Below are 17,729 nucleotides of genomic sequence, written 5' to 3'. Positions count from 1 at the left end.
AAGGAGGCCTTATAGCATGCAGAGTAATGTAGTGCAAAGCAGATCCAAACCTTAAAGGAATTTAAAAAAATAAATCTGGAACAAAAAATCCTAATGATAGAGGTCCTGTTACTGGGTGGAGATGCTGAAAAGCAGAGATGTTTTCTGTAGTTGGAATGAAGCTGGATGTTATATTTACTTTGAATTTCTATTCCAACAGCTGGTTAATATCCTCCTTTCTTTAAAATACTTTATATATAAAGTTCCAGAGGGAGACAGGAGTCACTGCTGTGCCAGTATTTTAAAAAAAGTAAACCAGGTTACCAGCTAACTGTAGGTCTGGAAGCCTGGCTTTGATCCTGAACAAAACAATGCAGTGGCTGTTACAAGACTATCACTGGAGAATAAAAGGACAAAAATAAAATTGTGACAATGTAATTTCATGGAAAACAGGTCTTGTCAAATGAAGAATTGTGTCCAGTTTTGGTGTCAGTACATTAAGAAGGATGTTGAAAAAAATGGAGAGTTTAGAAAAGAGCTACAAGAATGAATCTATGTCTAAGAAACACTCATTACAATAAAAGTGTACTTGTTTTAGCTTGTTGAAGAGATTAAGAGGCATCATCATGATCTAGAAGTACTTGCACTGGGAGAAAACTCTTTAATCCTAGCTGTTTATCCTTGCAAACAGAGACATAAGATTCAGTGGCTCAAAGTTGAAGGTAGAAATATTCAGACTGGAAATAAAGTGCAAATTAACAGTCAGGGTAATCAACCATTAGTACATTATATAAAGGGGTTATGGCAGATTCTCCATATCTTGAAGAGACTAAATCAACATTGGAAGTTTTCCTTAAGAGATGCAGTAGTTAACTACAAGTTATTGGGCTTGATGCAGGACTTACTAAGGTGTGAAGTTCTGTGACTATCATACATGAGGTCAGAGATAATCATTCTGGAACCTTCTGGCCTCCAAATCTTTGAATGTGATTTGGCCACTTGAACTCTTGGCAGCTTTCTAGAGCAGAGACTTGAAAGGCACAAAACACTTCCTATTTCCTCCTGCTGTCTCCTCAAGATTTACCTTGGCAGCGGAAGTGTTGAGTCCCTGGTAGTACGGATCATTTCTAATAAACAAAGCAGAATTTAGTGACCTGTTTCTTTATTTACTGAAATTGGAACGCCCAAAGCATGTCTTCACTTGCTTTGTCCTCTGCATTTTAATGTGCTGAAGAATGGATGGCATGGAATTGTTGTAGCTAATGACTTTCTTTTGTGATTGATAAAACTCCTCCATCTATATTCCTGCCTTATAAAACAGGATTCTGGAGTTTCATTTTTTCATTTCCAGATCAAAATCCTGGCCTCTGTCTGTACAGTGGTTTCCTGTAACTAGTATTTGAACCTTTCCATTCAAAAGTGTTTTTGGCTTAGTTTCTTTATACTCCACACCTGAACATAGCCATTATATGAACAACATACCCATATATCTCAATGTCTGTACTTTGACCCATTAACCTTTTACCCCCAATCAAGGATATTGCAGATTATGCATTCCTTATGTCATCCAATCTTAAACTGAACTTCGCACACCTTGATAATTTGTACATTATTCCCTGATAACCCAAAACTTCTACGCTTGAACTCTGTACCATTCACTTTTTTAAAAACATCATCTTAATAAAACTTTTATGCCACCATCTTCAACATATCTATATGCCTCTGTCCAACTTCTGATTTCTTGGTTTTACTGTTGGAACATCTTGTAGGACCAGCAGAGATGAACAACTCAGCACTTCATAGCACAGTCCAATAGGCATAATTTTTAGCTAAGCAGATTTGAGTGAAATGATAAAATTTACCTAAATTTGATTAAAGTCTGAAGTATAAGGCTTGCAAATCTTGCACTGAAATTGACTGCAGCCTCACCCTGGCTTATCCTGGGCTACCAGACTTAAAAAAAATTTGTGGCACCTTCTCAAGATTATTAAAGAGTTTAGTGCTAAAACAGATAAGAGATTGAAGCTTTGTGTAGGAAGTAATCCTGCATTGGTAGGGGAATGGGTTTCATCATGTTGTGGACTTTATAGCTGATGATTCTAATGAAATACACAAATTTACAGAATTTCACTGAATTTTCCAGACTTCTTTGTGCTTGGTATAAACATGGATAACACTTTAAAAAGCATCTGAGTCACTTTTCTGAAAATTTTACCCCTTGTCTTGAATTTGAAATTTCAACTCCACAGTTAACCCATGTTTGGTTTTGGTGTAAAACATAAGATCATTCTTTTCATTGTCAGTTTTTATATGAAATGTTTGTTTTTCTCTTCCAGAGTTCTGAGGAATGCGACTGTAATGATGAACCAGCTCAGGAAGATGAAGGGTTTATGGGTATGTCCCCTCTTTTACAAGCCCACCATGCCATGGAGAAAATGGAAGAGTTTGTGTGTAAGGTAAGCGATATATAAAGAAAACAAATCTATCCAGATGGTCACTTGAGCCTACTAGCTAAATGAAGCTAACGGGCCTTGTTCCTGAAGTAAACTGTGTTGGCAATAAGCTGGGGAACAGCAGGCACCCAATGGAGTTGGTCATTGAGTGATTCTCTATATATCAGCTAATGCTGCTGCTGTGTTGAATCTCAGGTATGCTATAACTCAAGGGTGGGCAAACTTTTTGGCCCGAGGGCCACATCTGGGTGGGGAAATTGCATGTAGGGCAGGGGGTTGGGGTTCAGGAGGGAGTGTGGGGTGTGGGAGGGGGTGCAGGAAAAGGCTTAGGGCAAGGGATTGGGGTGCAGAGTGCAGGAGGGGGCTCAGGGCAGGGGGTTGAGGGGCAGGGCACTCAGGGCTGGTGGTTGGGGTGTAGGAGGTGTGCGGGATTCAGGAGGGGGCTCAGGGCAGGGGTTTGGGAGGGGTTCAGGGTGCAGGCTCTGGCCCAGTGCCACTTACCCGGAGTGGCATTGGGGGTAAGACAGGCTCCGCTTCCAGAAGCGTAATGGAAGCTTCCCTGTGGCCCCTGGTGGAGGGGTGGGGCAGAGGGCTCCGTGCGCTGCCCTTGCTCACGGGTACTTTCTCCAAAGCTCCTATTGGCCATGGTTCCCCATTCCTGGTCAATGGGAGCTGCGGGGGGTGGTGCCTGCTGGCAAGGGCTGCGAATGGAGCCCTCTGCTCCCTCCAACCCCCTCCAGGGGCCGCAGGGACACGGTGCTGACCGCTTCCTGGAGCGGTGTGGGGCCCACGGCACCACAGGGGTGGCAATCCCATGGGCCGGATCCAAAGCCTTGATGGGCCGGATCTGGCCCATGGGCCATAGTTTGCCCACCCCTGCTATAACTGCATGAACTAGAAAGCATGGAACAATAGAGATTACATTCTGAAATTATTTTAAAGCTGATATTGCAGCTAATGAGTCCCCTTTGGGAAACATCTGTGTGTCTGCAGGTGGAATAAAAGCGCTCAGCTTCCAGTGTTTCTGGTTCAAGACACTTTCATTTATAAGGACAGCTCTTTCCAGACTTCTGCAGACATGCACATTTTTTTGCCTCCACATCATTTGCTTCCATTGTAAAACGGACTTTGCTACCCAAATAGAAGAACAGGTTCTTTTAAAGGTCCATCCAAGTAAATCCATTGTGGACTATGTAGATATTGCTGGTCATGAATCTCAGCTCTGTTAAAGTTGTGAGGAATATATTGTATTGGTCTCTGGCTGATGCCCTAATTCTGGGTTTGGGTGGAGTGCTGCCTGTGGCGTGCTTATTACTGTGGATATTACTAATGGCTGTTTGCCATTGGTAGAGGGATCCTCGGAAATCAAGGTTGCATTTTCATACAGTGCTTTGAGCATGTTTTGTTTTTTAAACAGTGTTCCTCTGCTTTCTCAAAAATGGAAACACCTCCCCCCACTCCTTCTTGCTGCATGTGAAGCAAAACACAGTTTTTTCTTCTGTAAAACAGCATCTTTAAGAGTGTCTTACTTGAGCTGGTTACTTTGACTAATTTTTGAGCTGTCTTGTGGTAGTCATGTCTAGAGAGGGCTGGCAGTAGGAAGTGTCCCTTCAAAGGAAAACAAAGCAGCAGCATTCCTGAAATTGTTTTAGGTCCTCACTGTTAAAACAGAAATGAGAACCCAGCAGTTGAAATTAACTGCAGGATTTCTTAACCTTAATGCATGCATCTCTGCTCCTATATTCTTATTGCTAAGTGAGCAAATCCCAAAGACGATTGCATCTGTGCCATGCCTGTATGTAGCCTTGCAATGCCAGCTGAGGAGCCAGACTGAAGATTACATGCATCTTGTTAGCTCTGTGCCATTGAGGGAGTGCATGTGATTTTTGCAGTGGGGACCGTCTACAGGAGTGGGCACATATATATGTAAGGAGGAATACAAAAATTGGGAATGGTGTAGATCTACAGTTAGAGCATCAGAGTTCAGGACCTTGCTGGTCCTCTGCTGCTTGGGCTGGCAATGCTGGAAAGGTATCAGGCTTAGCCATAGGGAAAAGAATACTTCTCACCTGACTTTAATGCCCCTCTATGCCTTCTGGATAGCTGAAATAGTACTTACTGTCATATTAGATTTAACATTTAGACTGCATCAAACACTAGTGAGCATACAATCAAGAATGAGCTTGTATGGGGAGATGGGACTCTGCTCAGGACTTTCTCTGTTAGAGATGGAGAAGACACATCTAGCTTTCCTCAGTAAGGTGGATGGGAAGACACCCCTCCCTCCCAAATACTGAATCATTACCACATACCTAACTATGCAAATTAAGCAGCAAAGAGTTCTGTGGCACCTTATAGACAAACATATTGGAGCATGAGCTTTCGTGGGTGAATGCATCCGACAAAGTGGGCATTCACCCATGAAAGCTCATGGTCCAATACGTTTGTTAGTCTATAAGGTGCCACAGAACTCTTAGTCTGGATCTGTAAAAGCGGCAAACACGGCTACCCCTCTGATATTTGACATGCAAATTAAATCCACTTTTGGCCTTTGAGCAGTTAAAATGAGCTTGGTTGACTTTCTGTTTGTTGGAGTATTGAAGTATTCCACTTCCTGCAGTGGTGGAAACACTAGCTCAAGTTCATACCATTAGTGTGTTGTGTAGAATAGGGACTGGTACAACTTGGGACTTGAGCACAAAGATACGTCTGTCCCAAAGGGAACTCTCTGCTCCCTAGACTTAGTTCATTAATTTTGGTTACTTTAGAGCACTGACACTAACTCAGGATTTCCTATTTTTCCCTTTGCCATGCCTACCATTTATGCGACTTTACTGGCTGAGACTCTAACCATGCACTCTTAACCTCCAGGTGTGGGAGGGCCGATGGCGGGTCATACCCCATGATGTTCTCCCTGACTGGCTAAAGGATAATGACTATCTGTTGCATGGACACAGACCGCCTATGCCCTCCTTCCGCGCTTGCTTCAAGAGCATCTTCAGAATACACACAGAGACTGGCAACATCTGGACACATCTTCTTGGTATTTCCATTATGCTTTAAAGTGAATGTGCACTGTTAATTATTGAAGAGCACAGGCAGCTGGGAAAATATTTTTAGGGGGACTGAGCCAGCCCTGCACTCACTCCATAGTGGCGGCTCCTGTTCTGGGGCCCCTCACTCTGGCCTGTTGGCTCACTGCTCTCATATTGGAGGAGCCTGCTACAGCGTCACATGAGTGCATCAGTATCCAAACCGAGTCCTCCCTGCATGATGCCCTGCCCAGCCTCCTCCGTGGCTCTGGTGCTGCCAGACATGGGCCTTAGTCCCACAGGAAGGGAGGATCCTATCGCCCCACCCCAGTGAACCTTCCCAGGAAGTGCCATTTAGGAGCAAGGAGCCAGCATCCCCTGTTGGGACTGAGGTATCTAGCTCCACCTGCCAGGAATGCTGTGTGCAGCCACATGTGAGGCTTTGCTTGCTAACCTGGGCATGCATGCGGACAGCAGGGTAGCTCCAAATAGTTGGGGTGGGAGGGACTGAGACCTCTGTAGACCTAGCCACCTACTGCCTAAGCTTAGGAGTGGTGTGGAAGGTCCTTTAGCTTGGGCAGAGTCATAGGTGCCATTATCCTTCCAGCAGTGACATGCTGGATAGGGTTCCAGGTGTCCCTTGTTAAAATTCTCCCACCAAAGGTTAAGAGGGTTAAGGTGATTTCCTTGTCTTTGGAGTCCAGCGCCTCTTGGTACTGCTAACTCAGCACTGAGATCTTCTCCTTGGGGCCCAAAAGCATACATTCGAAGATCACTTCTTGCCTTCAGAGTGCACAAAAGGTGCAACAAGTGTCAGGGGACTGGGAAAAAAATATACTAGAAGGGCATTTCCTGGATTCCAGAGAAAGACATTCACCCTTTTCCTGTCCCCTTCTCCAATTACACAAATTGAAAGCTGTGCTGTGCTATTGACGTGTGGCTTTTTCAGGAACAAAGAGTAAGTACGTATGCTATAAATGCTTAATACATTTTTGCATGCCAAGTGCTGTTGTCCTCCCTCTTTGTAGTTGAGACAGCATTTTTGTTAAAAGGGGAAACATGCGCTGTTAGCTTACCCTGTCCCTCACCTGTGCTCCTCTTCCACTGCAGCATGCAATCTTCCCCAATGCCCAGGGTTTATCACAAGGTAAGCAGAGACACTTTGTGGGAGTGCTGTGTTAAAGCAGTGACGCTTCATCACTGCATTTCAGTCGAGGAGAATTGGATGTAGCTCTTCTCAGACCTGTTTGTGCCATTCTCCATTTTGCCTGAAAGGTACATACTCCTTCCTTCCCCTCCTGGGGAGGTGTGCTACTTTCCATTCCCTGCCAAACTAGGGGCAAGAGTCTGGCCAGAGGGTCAAACCTCCCTGGCAATGCTGAGCATTATCTGCTGTATACCCCCTTCTCACTGCCCAGGGCGCATTATCATAGTGTGAGCAGTAGTTTAACTGGCCACAAATTAGTTTTAAATTCATATTGCAGTGACTCTATCCCACTAACCCTCCTGCCCAGCTTGGGAGGATAAAAACCCACTCTTATACTCTTCCAGCTGTTGAGTGAACAGCAGTATTCTTTGGCAAACAGCTTAAGCTTTGAAATAAATACACCAGAGCAGCAAACTGGGCTCTGTGTTGAGTTGCTGATCTGTGAAGCTAGGCTGAGCCACTGTTCCCAGGAGCTCAGACAAGGTCTTTCATAGATATGCCAATGATTTTGAGTCAGTGGTGTCTTCACCTCGATCATAAGCATCCTTGTTCCTCCTTGCATGGTGGAAGCCAAGCAAATAAGAAATGCTACTTTGCAGGGATTCAGGAGGGATGGGGTGGTATGTGGTCTTTATCTGAGACTGAGCTGTGAAGAAGCGTGTCAGTCACAGCGAGAAAGGGAGATTGGTGCTTCTGGGTAATAGTGGGCTCTTCAATGAATACCATAATTTGGGGAATGGGGGAATATAATTCCTATGAGGACTAGGATTCATGATTTCCCAGCCTTTACCTTGGAAATGGAGAAAGCTATGAATGGTATTACATCTAACATTAGGGTTTTCCTTAGCACTTAAATTAGCAGTCAAGGGCAAAATACAGATTGGGTATACTGCTGGTGTATTACCTGAGAAAATCTAGGGCACCCCGCCTAAACCCTACTGAGGGCTCAAGGCGTGACCCAGTCAATTTAGAGCACCCCGCCTATTCCCTACCGAGGGCTCAAGGTGTGACCCAATCAATTTAGGCACCCCCACCCTTTCCCTTCCAAGGGCTCAGGGTGTAAGGCTCCTATCCTTACCCAGGGGGTTCAGGAAGAAACCTGTTCAATAGAAGTACCTACCCTTTCCCTTGGGACTCAGAGCTCAATGGGTCTGCAGAACCTTTTCCCAGTGAAAGAGCCTTACATAGCTGTGCTCTAAACATCTATCTATTAGCAACACACAGAGAATACACATACCAAGCAAATCTCTTATGCTCACCACTCCCAATATATAGACAAATTTCACTCCATGTCCAGTCAGGATCCACTCATCCGGGGGTTCCTGGCGATGCCTCTGCATATCATGGTCGTGCAGAGGGGTCAGAGTTCCAGCAGCTTGATGTTGAGCTGCAGTCCGGAAATGGTTCCCAAAGAGCATTGCTTTTCACTTACATTATATAGGTACAACTAGCTCCCTCCTTCAAATTTACTAAACCTATTACATTATCCCACACTCCTAAATAACAAAAATTTTAAACAATTATGCACTGGCACCTGCGTCGTCCTTCCTGCCCAAGTTCTTTACATTTTGTCTTTCATGACCAAATTGTAACTTAATTGTGACTTTCTCTATTTGTGCAGATGGTCAGCATAAAACACTGGTCAGAGGTTATCTTACCATTTGTTAAGTCTTTCTGCATTCTCCTTAATTTCCCAGAGTCTTTACAACCTTGGTGGTTATAATTCTCGTTAGGAACATTCCTGAGGTGGGAGTGCTTTATCACCAGCAGACTATTCCTTTTATTTTTTTTCTTTCCACTTTTGGTAGTGAACTCCCTGAGTTTCACCCAAGGCTGGCTTACTATGGGGGGTGAGGGTTGATCACGTCTCAGGCTTACAGGTGAGTGGTGGTTGTATGCTCAACCAGATTCTGGGTACCTCACAAAACAAGTGAAACCATGTTTTCTATTCACATGTGTACAGATGCAATCTGATGAGGGTCAAACATAGGACTGATCAGAGCACATGAAAGTGTAACTTTGTCATTATGATCTTTGTTCAGTATTCCCCACGCCTGTAAACTCGGTCCAGTACAGTACCTTTCAGGTTATATTAGTCTGATACCTCTGTCTTATCTTTACTTAGGTTGTGTGTTCTTCCTGTGTCTGGGAATCTTCTACATGTTCCGGCCAAACATGTCCTTTGTAGCACCTGTGCAGGAGAAGGTAGTTGTTGGAATGTTCTTCTTGGGAGCCATCCTTTGCCTCTCCTTCTCCTGGCTCTTCCACACGGTTTACTGCCATTCAGAAGGTGTCTCTCGGCTCTTCTCCAAGTAAGTATCCAGAGTGGGGGAATGCATGTTAGTTGGGCAGAATAGGGCGGGAAATCCTGGGTAGGGTTTGGGAGCCCCACTGTAACAGTAGTGTGCCTAATTATGTGGCCACGGAAACACTTTTGTATAGTAGTTGGGTAGGGGTTGCATGCAGTTTCTTCCAGCTCAACATTCTCTAGACCAAAGGTATAAATACACTCTATCTCTTTGCTGGAGCAGTTTCAGAACCAACTTTTCCTTTTCACCATCAAGATGACTATATACCTAAATATTTAACTAATTACAGCTTAGATTCTGAAGTCTAAAAGTGTAACTTATTTGCCTTTGTTCTTTTTTAACCTATTTTGGGTCATCTTGGGCCTTGCTAGACATAGTGGATCTGCCCAATAAAAAGGGGTTTAGGAGTATTTCTCTTGCCCCTGTTAAGCACTCTGCTGTGGCTGGACAACGAGGACCTTTTGCTCTGGAAGGTCACTTGGCCAAGGGCTGTGAAGTCTGCAAGTCTACCACAAAAAGAGCTCTGAAGGCCCAAAAGACTCCCTCCTAACGAACCTGTTCCTGCAAGAGGCCATGATAGTTCCTCTGTCAGGAAGCAAACAGTCTGTAGGAATTGTGCATCTGGAATGTGGGGACTCTGTCTGCTCTGCAGATATAAAAACATCTTAGTTGATGATCTGAGTGGCTGTTTCCTAGGTGGTCACTGAGACCCTGGGTCAGCAGTCTGTATTTGCCATCCTGGTGTGGACTTGTCAGACAAGTCAGAACAAAGTGTCCAGAATTCTGTCTGCACTCAAGTAGGACCTACAGTGCCTATTTGCTGTCTGTCTTTTTTTTGCGTCAAGAAAATGCTCCTGAATGTTTTTAGTCAATTTTTTCTTATCCTCAGAATAAAAACTTGAGGTACTCTTAGAGGGGGTGGGCTATTTATACCCTGGGCCTGTGGAATGTTGGGCTCGGGAACAGCATACGCCTACTGACCACTGCTCAAAAATGGTCTTAACTGCATGGCTAGGCAAGTAACATCTGCAGTGGGGGTCTGTGGAAGTAATCATTCAGTGAACAAGGTAAGTAATCCCATTTTACAGGGATAAGGTGGCTCTTAATATAAACAGTACATGGGGTGGTACAAGAACTTCTGGGGTTGGCTTTCTTTGTCAACCTGTTTTGTTTTGTTCTAGGCTGGATTACTCTGGCATCGCACTTCTCATCATGGGCAGCTTTGTTCCATGGCTTTACTACTCCTTCTATTGCAACCCTCAGCCCTGCTTCATCTACTTGATCGTGATTTGTGTCCTGGGCATTGCAGCCATAATAGTCTCCCAGTGGGACATGTTTGCAACCCCTGAGTACCGAGGGGTAAGAGCAGGTAAACTTATTTTTTGCTTCTTTACTACCGTTGATCCTTCCTACTGACTCATTACAAAAGCCGACTCATAGGAAAAGCCTGCATTGCCAAAGGATGTCCCTGTGTGTGGGGAAACGCAACTAACACATTCTTGGACCGTAAACTTGGCACGTCTGCTGTAAGAGGCATTTGTGTTAAGTTAGACCCTGTGGGTGCAGGAGTAGGGGGCAGCACATGGAATGGGAGAGGCAGTTAACAGTATCTCCATCATTATTAAACAGCTCTCTCCCTTTTTAAAGGTTAGATACTGGCAGTCTGACTCCCATGGACTCCTAGTACTGCTCATCGTATGGCTATAATATTAGGTTAGCCTCCCTGCTGAGTGCAACTGAGAAATTGACATATAATCGTAATCTTGTGGATATCTAGCTTTTCTCCCTTTGACTATGGTAGACAAGAGTAGTTACTATCACCTTCACCAATCAAGAATAAGGAGTCTTTGGGTAACACAATTTAATGCTATATCAAGTTTCTCATGTTTCTTCATGTTTGTTTTGTGTGTATACAAACCTGTATGCACTCCAAGGTACTGTTCCTTTATATTCAGGAAAGATCTGAATGTCTGGATACAGCAGGGAGTTCAGTCTCCTGAGTATTAACTGTACGGAGGATGGAAATTCTTACTGGAAAAGGCTTGTTCAGATCTTCAGGGTTTAATACTCTATGCTAGGACAACCTTGAAATCAGCCAAGCTGTGATCTGGCAAGTTACAGGGTCAGATAAGCCTCAGGTGCAATTTCTTCTATGTTCATTCTTGGGCAACCTGTATGCTATACTATAAATAGTCTACATCACTGGTCATTTCCTCTTTCTTGCATGTCATTCTCTACCATACTTTCAGTAGCAGAATATTTTATGGGATCTAGGCGCCCTCTATAGCCCAAGAATGTTAACACTCAAGTTGGTGCATAGATGGCCTGTACAAAGAGCCACTAACATTTAGTATGTCTAGAAGAGTTGCTGACCAGTACCCGTAGGGTACGTCTGCACTGCCCGCCAGTTCGGCAGGTAGCGATCGATCTATCAGGAATCGATTTTATCGTGTCTACACTACACGCGATAAATCGATCTCCGGTTGCTCTCCCGTCGACTGCTGAACTCCAGCAGTGCGAGAAGTGGAAGCAAAGTCGACACGGGAGCCGCGACTGTTGATCCAGCGCCACGAGGACGCAAAGTAATTAATTGTAATTCGATCTAAGTTACGTCAACTTCAGCTACGCTATTCTTGTAGCTGAAGTTGTGTATCTTAGATTGACACCCCCCCCACACCCCCACCCCAGTGTAGACCAGGCTGTAGTGTATTGAGGCACTCTGTACTTTCTTGAGCACTTGCTTTATGGCATAAACTTGCTGCCATACTTCAGACCTCCAGCTTCAACAGCTTCCACCTTAAATCTTTTGTGAATGTTAGGTTCTGCCTATTCTGCTTTCTTTGTCCAAGCCTGACTCCACCATTTTCTTTTCCTCCTAGGAGTATTTCTGGGTCTCGGCCTCAGTGGTGTCATCCCCACCCTGCACTTTGTCATCTCTGAGGGCCTTCTCAAGGCAGCCACAATGGGGCAGATAGGCTGGCTGGCACTCATGGCCTGTCTGTACATCACTGGTGCTGCGCTGTATGCTGCCCGTATACCAGAGAGATTCTTCCCGGGCAAGTGTGATATCTGGGTGAGTCTGCAAAGTAATTGGGTACTAACAAGCTTGTTATGTTGAGGTCTGGTATTGCTATGCTTTTGTGTGTGTTTGATTATGGCAACTAACTGTAACTGCTTTAAAAGCTGCTTTTGAGATTTCATAATTTGGGAAGAGATTAGTGGATTTGACCATTGAAAAGTTGACCCAATGCTGTCACGGATCATTGAAATGCCTTTACAAAGGCTAGCTGTGGGGCTGTACCTTGTCACTGAGGCTCTGCCATATGCATGCCACTTTGCTCCTAGTCTCTTAGGGATACTTCAGATGGATATACAGCATTTATGCAAACCCATTGCTCATGCTGTTACCTATAAGTTAGAATCATAGAATATCAGGGTTGGAAGGGACCTCAGGAGGTCATCTAGTCCAGCTCCCTGCTCAAAGCAGGACCAATCCCCAGACAGATTTTTGCCTCAGATCCCTCAAGGACTGAACTCACAACCCTGGGTTTAGCAGGCCAATGCTCAAACCACTGAGCTATACCTCTTCCTTTAACCTGGGAGATGTGGTCAATATCACTTCCTCATGGTTTCCATTCTGCTGCACTATAATCACTCACTTCCTGGGTTCTTATCCTGGATAGCCAGTGACTGAACTTCAGATTTTAGTATTAACTAAAACCTCAAACTACTTGTTGACTCATGTTCAGCCTGGCTCCCCTTACGGTGAGGGAGAAGACAGAACAACTGTGTTTTGAAAATCCACTTGATGACATTGCGTCCAGGACTAGAGTAGAGCTCCAATACCTATCCGCGTGTGTAAGATAGGATATGTCATGAATCCCAGCAACAACAGTGTATCCCTATTGCCAGGCATTAAGAGTCTAAGGAAAAAATACACTGTAGTTCTAAGCCTTTTGGCCTGGTGTGAAATCTGCCAAAGACAGGTATGAAGGAAAAGCATATAGCTGTACATTCATTTCAAATTTCAACTGTGCAAGTGATCTTGGTGGCTGTGAAATCTGAAGCAGAGTTTTTCACCTGCTTCCAGTGAATATAGCTTGGAAGGGAGGGGGAATGCTGTAGCCAGTGATAATACAGTGACTGGTGCAATATGGGATCTTGAATAGTTCAGCAAGTAATCTTAATAAGATGCTGCTGCTGTGCACTGCTTTATGCTTCAGCCCAACGCATGTCTCTTTGGAAAGAGGTTGGTACTTGGATTCCATATGTCTCTGGCTGAACAGAAATGTCTTGTTTCCACAGTTCCACTCCCATCAGCTGTTTCACATCTTCGTAGTAGCCGGAGCTTTTGTGCACTTCCATGGTGTTTCAAACCTTCAGGAGTTCCGTTTCACAGTTGGGGGAGGCTGCACGGAGGAGGGAGACATGCAGTAAAACCTGCCTTCAGCCCAGGATCATAACCAAAACAGTGGACTGCAAGAGGCGTTGATGTTAACTGGCTAGTGACGCGAACACCGGAGAATCCAAGCCTCATGTAATGGGATATGGAAGCTTCTTGGGATTTCTGACACAAGAAATTTATACCTCAAACAATGGAGTGAATCAATTTGAAGACCAGGAAATTCTTAAACCCTAACTTATTCTTGATCTACAGATTGAGCTACAGAGGACAGTTTCCTCTGTTCAATGCCATATTTATTTGTAGAAAATGGGAGGGATGGCTTAGCAGTTTTCTTTTTTAAATCTAGGCTAAGATTTATATCTTCTTTAGGGGCAGGGGAAGGAGCTGATTTTAGATGCTCTTTTGGGGAAAAAATTGTAAATAAGATTTCTAACTTTCTGTTAAAATAAATTTATATAAATGTTTTAAACAAATGGGGTGGGGGGAAAGAGGGTTTTGTATAGAATGCAACATGCAAGTACCACACACTGTTTCAATTTTGCACAAAAGAAGTGACTGCAGGAGGACCAGGTAAAATCCTTGGGAGTGAGGCATGATGGTCCTGCAGACTCTTCCTGGAAGCTGGCATGTACTGGGCAATATGGCATTCTGCTCAGCGTTTGGAGCAGGCTCAGAACATGGCACATAGAGGTTGGCAATGGCCAGATGCCTACTTTTTTAATCAGGCTGTCTTTCAGGTCTCAGTGTTAGTAAGTTTAGCTACTCAAGGTAACTAGAATGATGCATCTGACCCCTGCCCATCCACATGGGGCAATTGCCTTCTGAGCTTTCTTGGCCCTTTGGCGGGGGGGTTTGGATTGTGAAATTAAAATGAAGTTGAATGGTTGCCACATGAAGTGGAGTGTAACGGGGTGTGTGTGTGTGTGTGAGATGTGGCTCATGAATTGATTCCATGGGTACCTTTCTGCGAACAAAAGCCACTGTTTTCTACCTTTTTGGTTGCCATTCATGGATCTACCATGCTTTGATATGATTACATGTTGCTAATGGCACTTATGAAAGAATAGAATCGCTCCCCAGGTGGGTAAGCATGTGAGGAGTAATGGGGGTGGGGAAGATAGGCTGGCACTGGAAGGAAGAAGCTGTGCACTCAAAGGAAGAATACTGTTTGGCTACTTGCACACACTCTGGATTTTTTTATTGGATTTCTTCCTTATCCACAGAAGTCCCAGTGTTAAATTGAGTAAATTCCCTGTGCTGCAATAGACTCCCTTTCCTACCGTTGCCTCTGCTCCTGCTGGGAGAGCAGCTGGCTTCCCTGGTATCATGGGCAGTGCTGTGCTGTGCTGTGAAGCAGCCAGCAGGAAGCACTCAGATTTAATGGTGTCCCTTGCCTTAAGGCATATCACCTTCATGTGTGTACAGAGCCCCTTGTCCTACAGAATCTTGTGACTTTTTTAAATCTGCACTAAACCCTGCACAGTTCTCACTTTTCAGGTCCAGTCAATGTGATTTCCCAGCCGTGCTTAACCAATGGGGTAGCTGGCTTTTTTTTTAACCCGGAAGTAAAATTGAGACCATTTGAACTATTGTGGAGCCTCTGCTTAGGGGGAAGCGTATATTCTTCTCATATTGAGTTGGTGTGCTTGATCTCTGGAGCCTAGTCAGAAGCCAGAGAGATAAGCAGATTGTTGGAGAATCTTCTGAGTCTTGGGGCAAAACTGATTGTCAGGTATACAGTGTATGGCACAGAAGTTTCATGTACTAGAGTAAGAATCTAGTTGCTAGAAACCTCTCACCTAGGATTAAACAGCTCCTAAAATGCTGTGGTTCACAAAGCAATAGGAAGGTAAAATTGTTCTAAATTTTTAAAGGGTGAAAGTTCAAATTTGCAAGTTAAAAATGTGGATTGTAGAGATCTTACAAGTAAACATTCTTGGGAATCCAGGCTATTAATCAATGTTTCAAGCAGTTATCTTGTCTAATAGGGTTGAACAGAAGTGGAAGACTTTGATTATATTCAAGGATCCTCACTGACTCTAAAAAGGAAGTATTTTCTCTTTTGCCCTTTGGTTAGAGTTATTTTCAGAAATTTTGAAATAAAGCTTAGCTGTAGAAAGAGGTGCTTTGTTGGAGCTTGTGGGAGGCTTAGAGGGATGTTTTTCTTGGTGGGATCACCATAGTGGATGTCAATAGGACTGAAGGAAAGGCTTGTATTGTATTGTGGGTTTGTGTAGTGCCTAACTGGAATACATAGCAGTATTAACCAGGCACTTTTAATGAGAGGGTTTAATAAGCATTGGCAGGAGGGGTGCGCTGCTACTTGAGAAAGCAATGGTACATATCAGAACCAGACTTGTTCTGGAAAGCACTTTGGATACCTCTGTATCAATACCAGCAAAAGTGGCAGTCTCCATCCTGAATCATTCTACGCTCACTCCCTGAAGGGACATTGTAACCTGGCCCAACACAGCACAGAACTATTACAAAAACACAATACTCCACCTGCAATTCTTAACCCAGTCAATCTCTGTTTAGGACGTTTTTGAGCTCCAATAAACTGCCTAGTTGTGCACTTCCCCCCGTAGCGCTTGCTGAGAACTCTTCCCAGGTTGGCACCTGAATGCCTTACTCTCAGCGGTCAGAGGCTTGCTTGCTCTGTGTGCAGATTATTGCCATAGAATAGATAGGACCTACAGCTCCTTTCCTTCCCCATTAAATAGTGGCCTTGTTCAGTATTTTCTTTTTTTTTTAAATTGCTTACTGTTGGAAGCAACAAAGCACATTTTGGGATTTTTGATGGTTGGGGGTCTCTGGTGGTTGGTTCCATATAAGATGGGATCTCATGACTTGCTGTGTTAACTTCTGCTAATAAAAGAACCAAATTGGATATTGACCAAGTTTGGCTCTTTGTTGCTTTGTATATTTACAAGAATAAAACTGTTTCTTCACTCCCTCCCTCAACGCTTCTGGCTGACCAATCAGCTTGTTACTAAGGAGTCTGATAGTCCAGAACCTGGAGAGTTCTCATTACTTTCTTGGAGCAGGATTGGGGATGTACTGTGAACACTAGGACGGGACCTAGATGCTGGCAAATAGTTGCACAAGTGTTGCTACATAGCATCCCTTTATCTATGGTTCAAGTGAGAGGAGTACAAGTCCAATCTGACTCACTTACGAGGCAGACTTCAGAGCTATTTTATTTCTTTAAACTCTGCCTTAAGTAAGGACGCCCATACACTGCAGCTAGTGTGCTCACCTGGAGTAAGTCTTAATACTTTAATTGTGGCCTTCACCCACTGCTCTACTGATGGAACCTGAGTTTGACACCATAGGGATCAAGCTTGTTGTTCATGCCTCTATGCCTAATACATGAACAAAACTTAAATTTTGGTATATGTTGTATGATGGAAACACTGCCTTACTTCTAAACCTTCTGAGACACTATTTGCATTGTAGGTCCTGACTTGTGTCAAATTGTTTTATAAGAAGTTTTTTGTCTAGTCCTCAACAGCTGGGCAAATCCTGTTTAAAACTGTTTTATAAACTGGATCAGTCTAGCAAATAGGATCAGCAAACCATAAGCTTGTTTGTGATTCCAGGACAACGGATGTTTCCAGAGGTTAAAGATGGTTTGGCAGCAACTTACAAAGTTAAAAGGCTCCATTATCAAAAAGTAGGGTAGACACTTGCTCCAACAGTGTTCTGTACACTTCCTTTATTGTGTATCCTGTCTGCGCTAGCAGGAGAACAGTTTTAAATGCTGGCTGAGTAATTGTGGGCTAAGGGGACCTGTTGGCATCATTGCCATCAATGAGTCACTTTCCTATTGTCAAGCATCCCTTTCTAGGATAGACAATAACTGCACTAAATTTCTAGAGAAGCCTGTTTTGAAGTACTGCCCCAAGAGTCACCTGGATCTGACTGCTTTGGATTAGAAAATAAAACTTTGGTCAGTGCTTTTTACTCTCAGAAGAACTTGGTGCATGGAGTATGAAGGTGGGTCAGAATGTGGTTTGGACTGTCACTAGGGTTAACTCTTACTGCTTCACACAATGCAGTTAACCTGGGGAACTTGTTGCTGGGGAGTGCTGTGAAGGCCACAAGTACAACTAGGTTCCAAAAAAGATGGTCTGGGACGCAAACCCAAGCTCCGGGTGTCTGTAAGCTGCCAAAATTGGGACTGGACAACAGGATGGATCACTCGGTAATTGCCCTGCTCTGTTCGTTCTCTCTGAAGAATCTAGCAGCAGTCACTGTTGGAAGACAGGAGACTTGGCTAGATGGACAATCGGTCTGACCTAGTATGGCCGTTCTTATGTTACATTCCAAAGGGCAGGGTGT

The 17,729-nt window shown here is 44.1% G+C and overlaps 1 protein-coding gene across 4 annotated transcripts in view; it reads left to right on the top strand.

The window, feature by feature from the left end:
• Positions 1–16,285, top strand: part of ADIPOR2 (adiponectin receptor 2) — a 66,159-nt gene extending 49,874 nt beyond the window's left edge. For all 4 annotated transcript variants that reach the window (XM_039496963.1, XM_039496962.1, XM_039496960.1 and 1 more), the window contains 6 exons: positions 2,316–2,435; positions 5,304–5,475; positions 8,797–8,983; positions 10,162–10,349; positions 11,860–12,053; positions 13,286–16,285. In XM_039496963.1, the coding sequence (XP_039352897.1) occupies positions 2,316–2,435; positions 5,304–5,475; positions 8,797–8,983; positions 10,162–10,349; positions 11,860–12,053; positions 13,286–13,417 (993 nt within the window). In that variant the 3' untranslated portion in view covers positions 13,418–16,285. The remainder of the gene's footprint in view (positions 1–2,315; positions 2,436–5,303; positions 5,476–8,796; positions 8,984–10,161; positions 10,350–11,859; positions 12,054–13,285) is intronic.
• Positions 16,286–17,729: the final 1,444 nt, after the last annotated feature.

Source organism: Mauremys reevesii, linkage group 1 (assembly GCF_016161935.1).
Source record: "Mauremys reevesii isolate NIE-2019 linkage group 1, ASM1616193v1, whole genome shotgun sequence".
NCBI classification, from domain to species: domain Eukaryota; kingdom Metazoa; phylum Chordata; order Testudines; family Geoemydidae; genus Mauremys; species Mauremys reevesii.
This window is presented reverse-complemented; position numbering and strand designations above follow the sequence as displayed.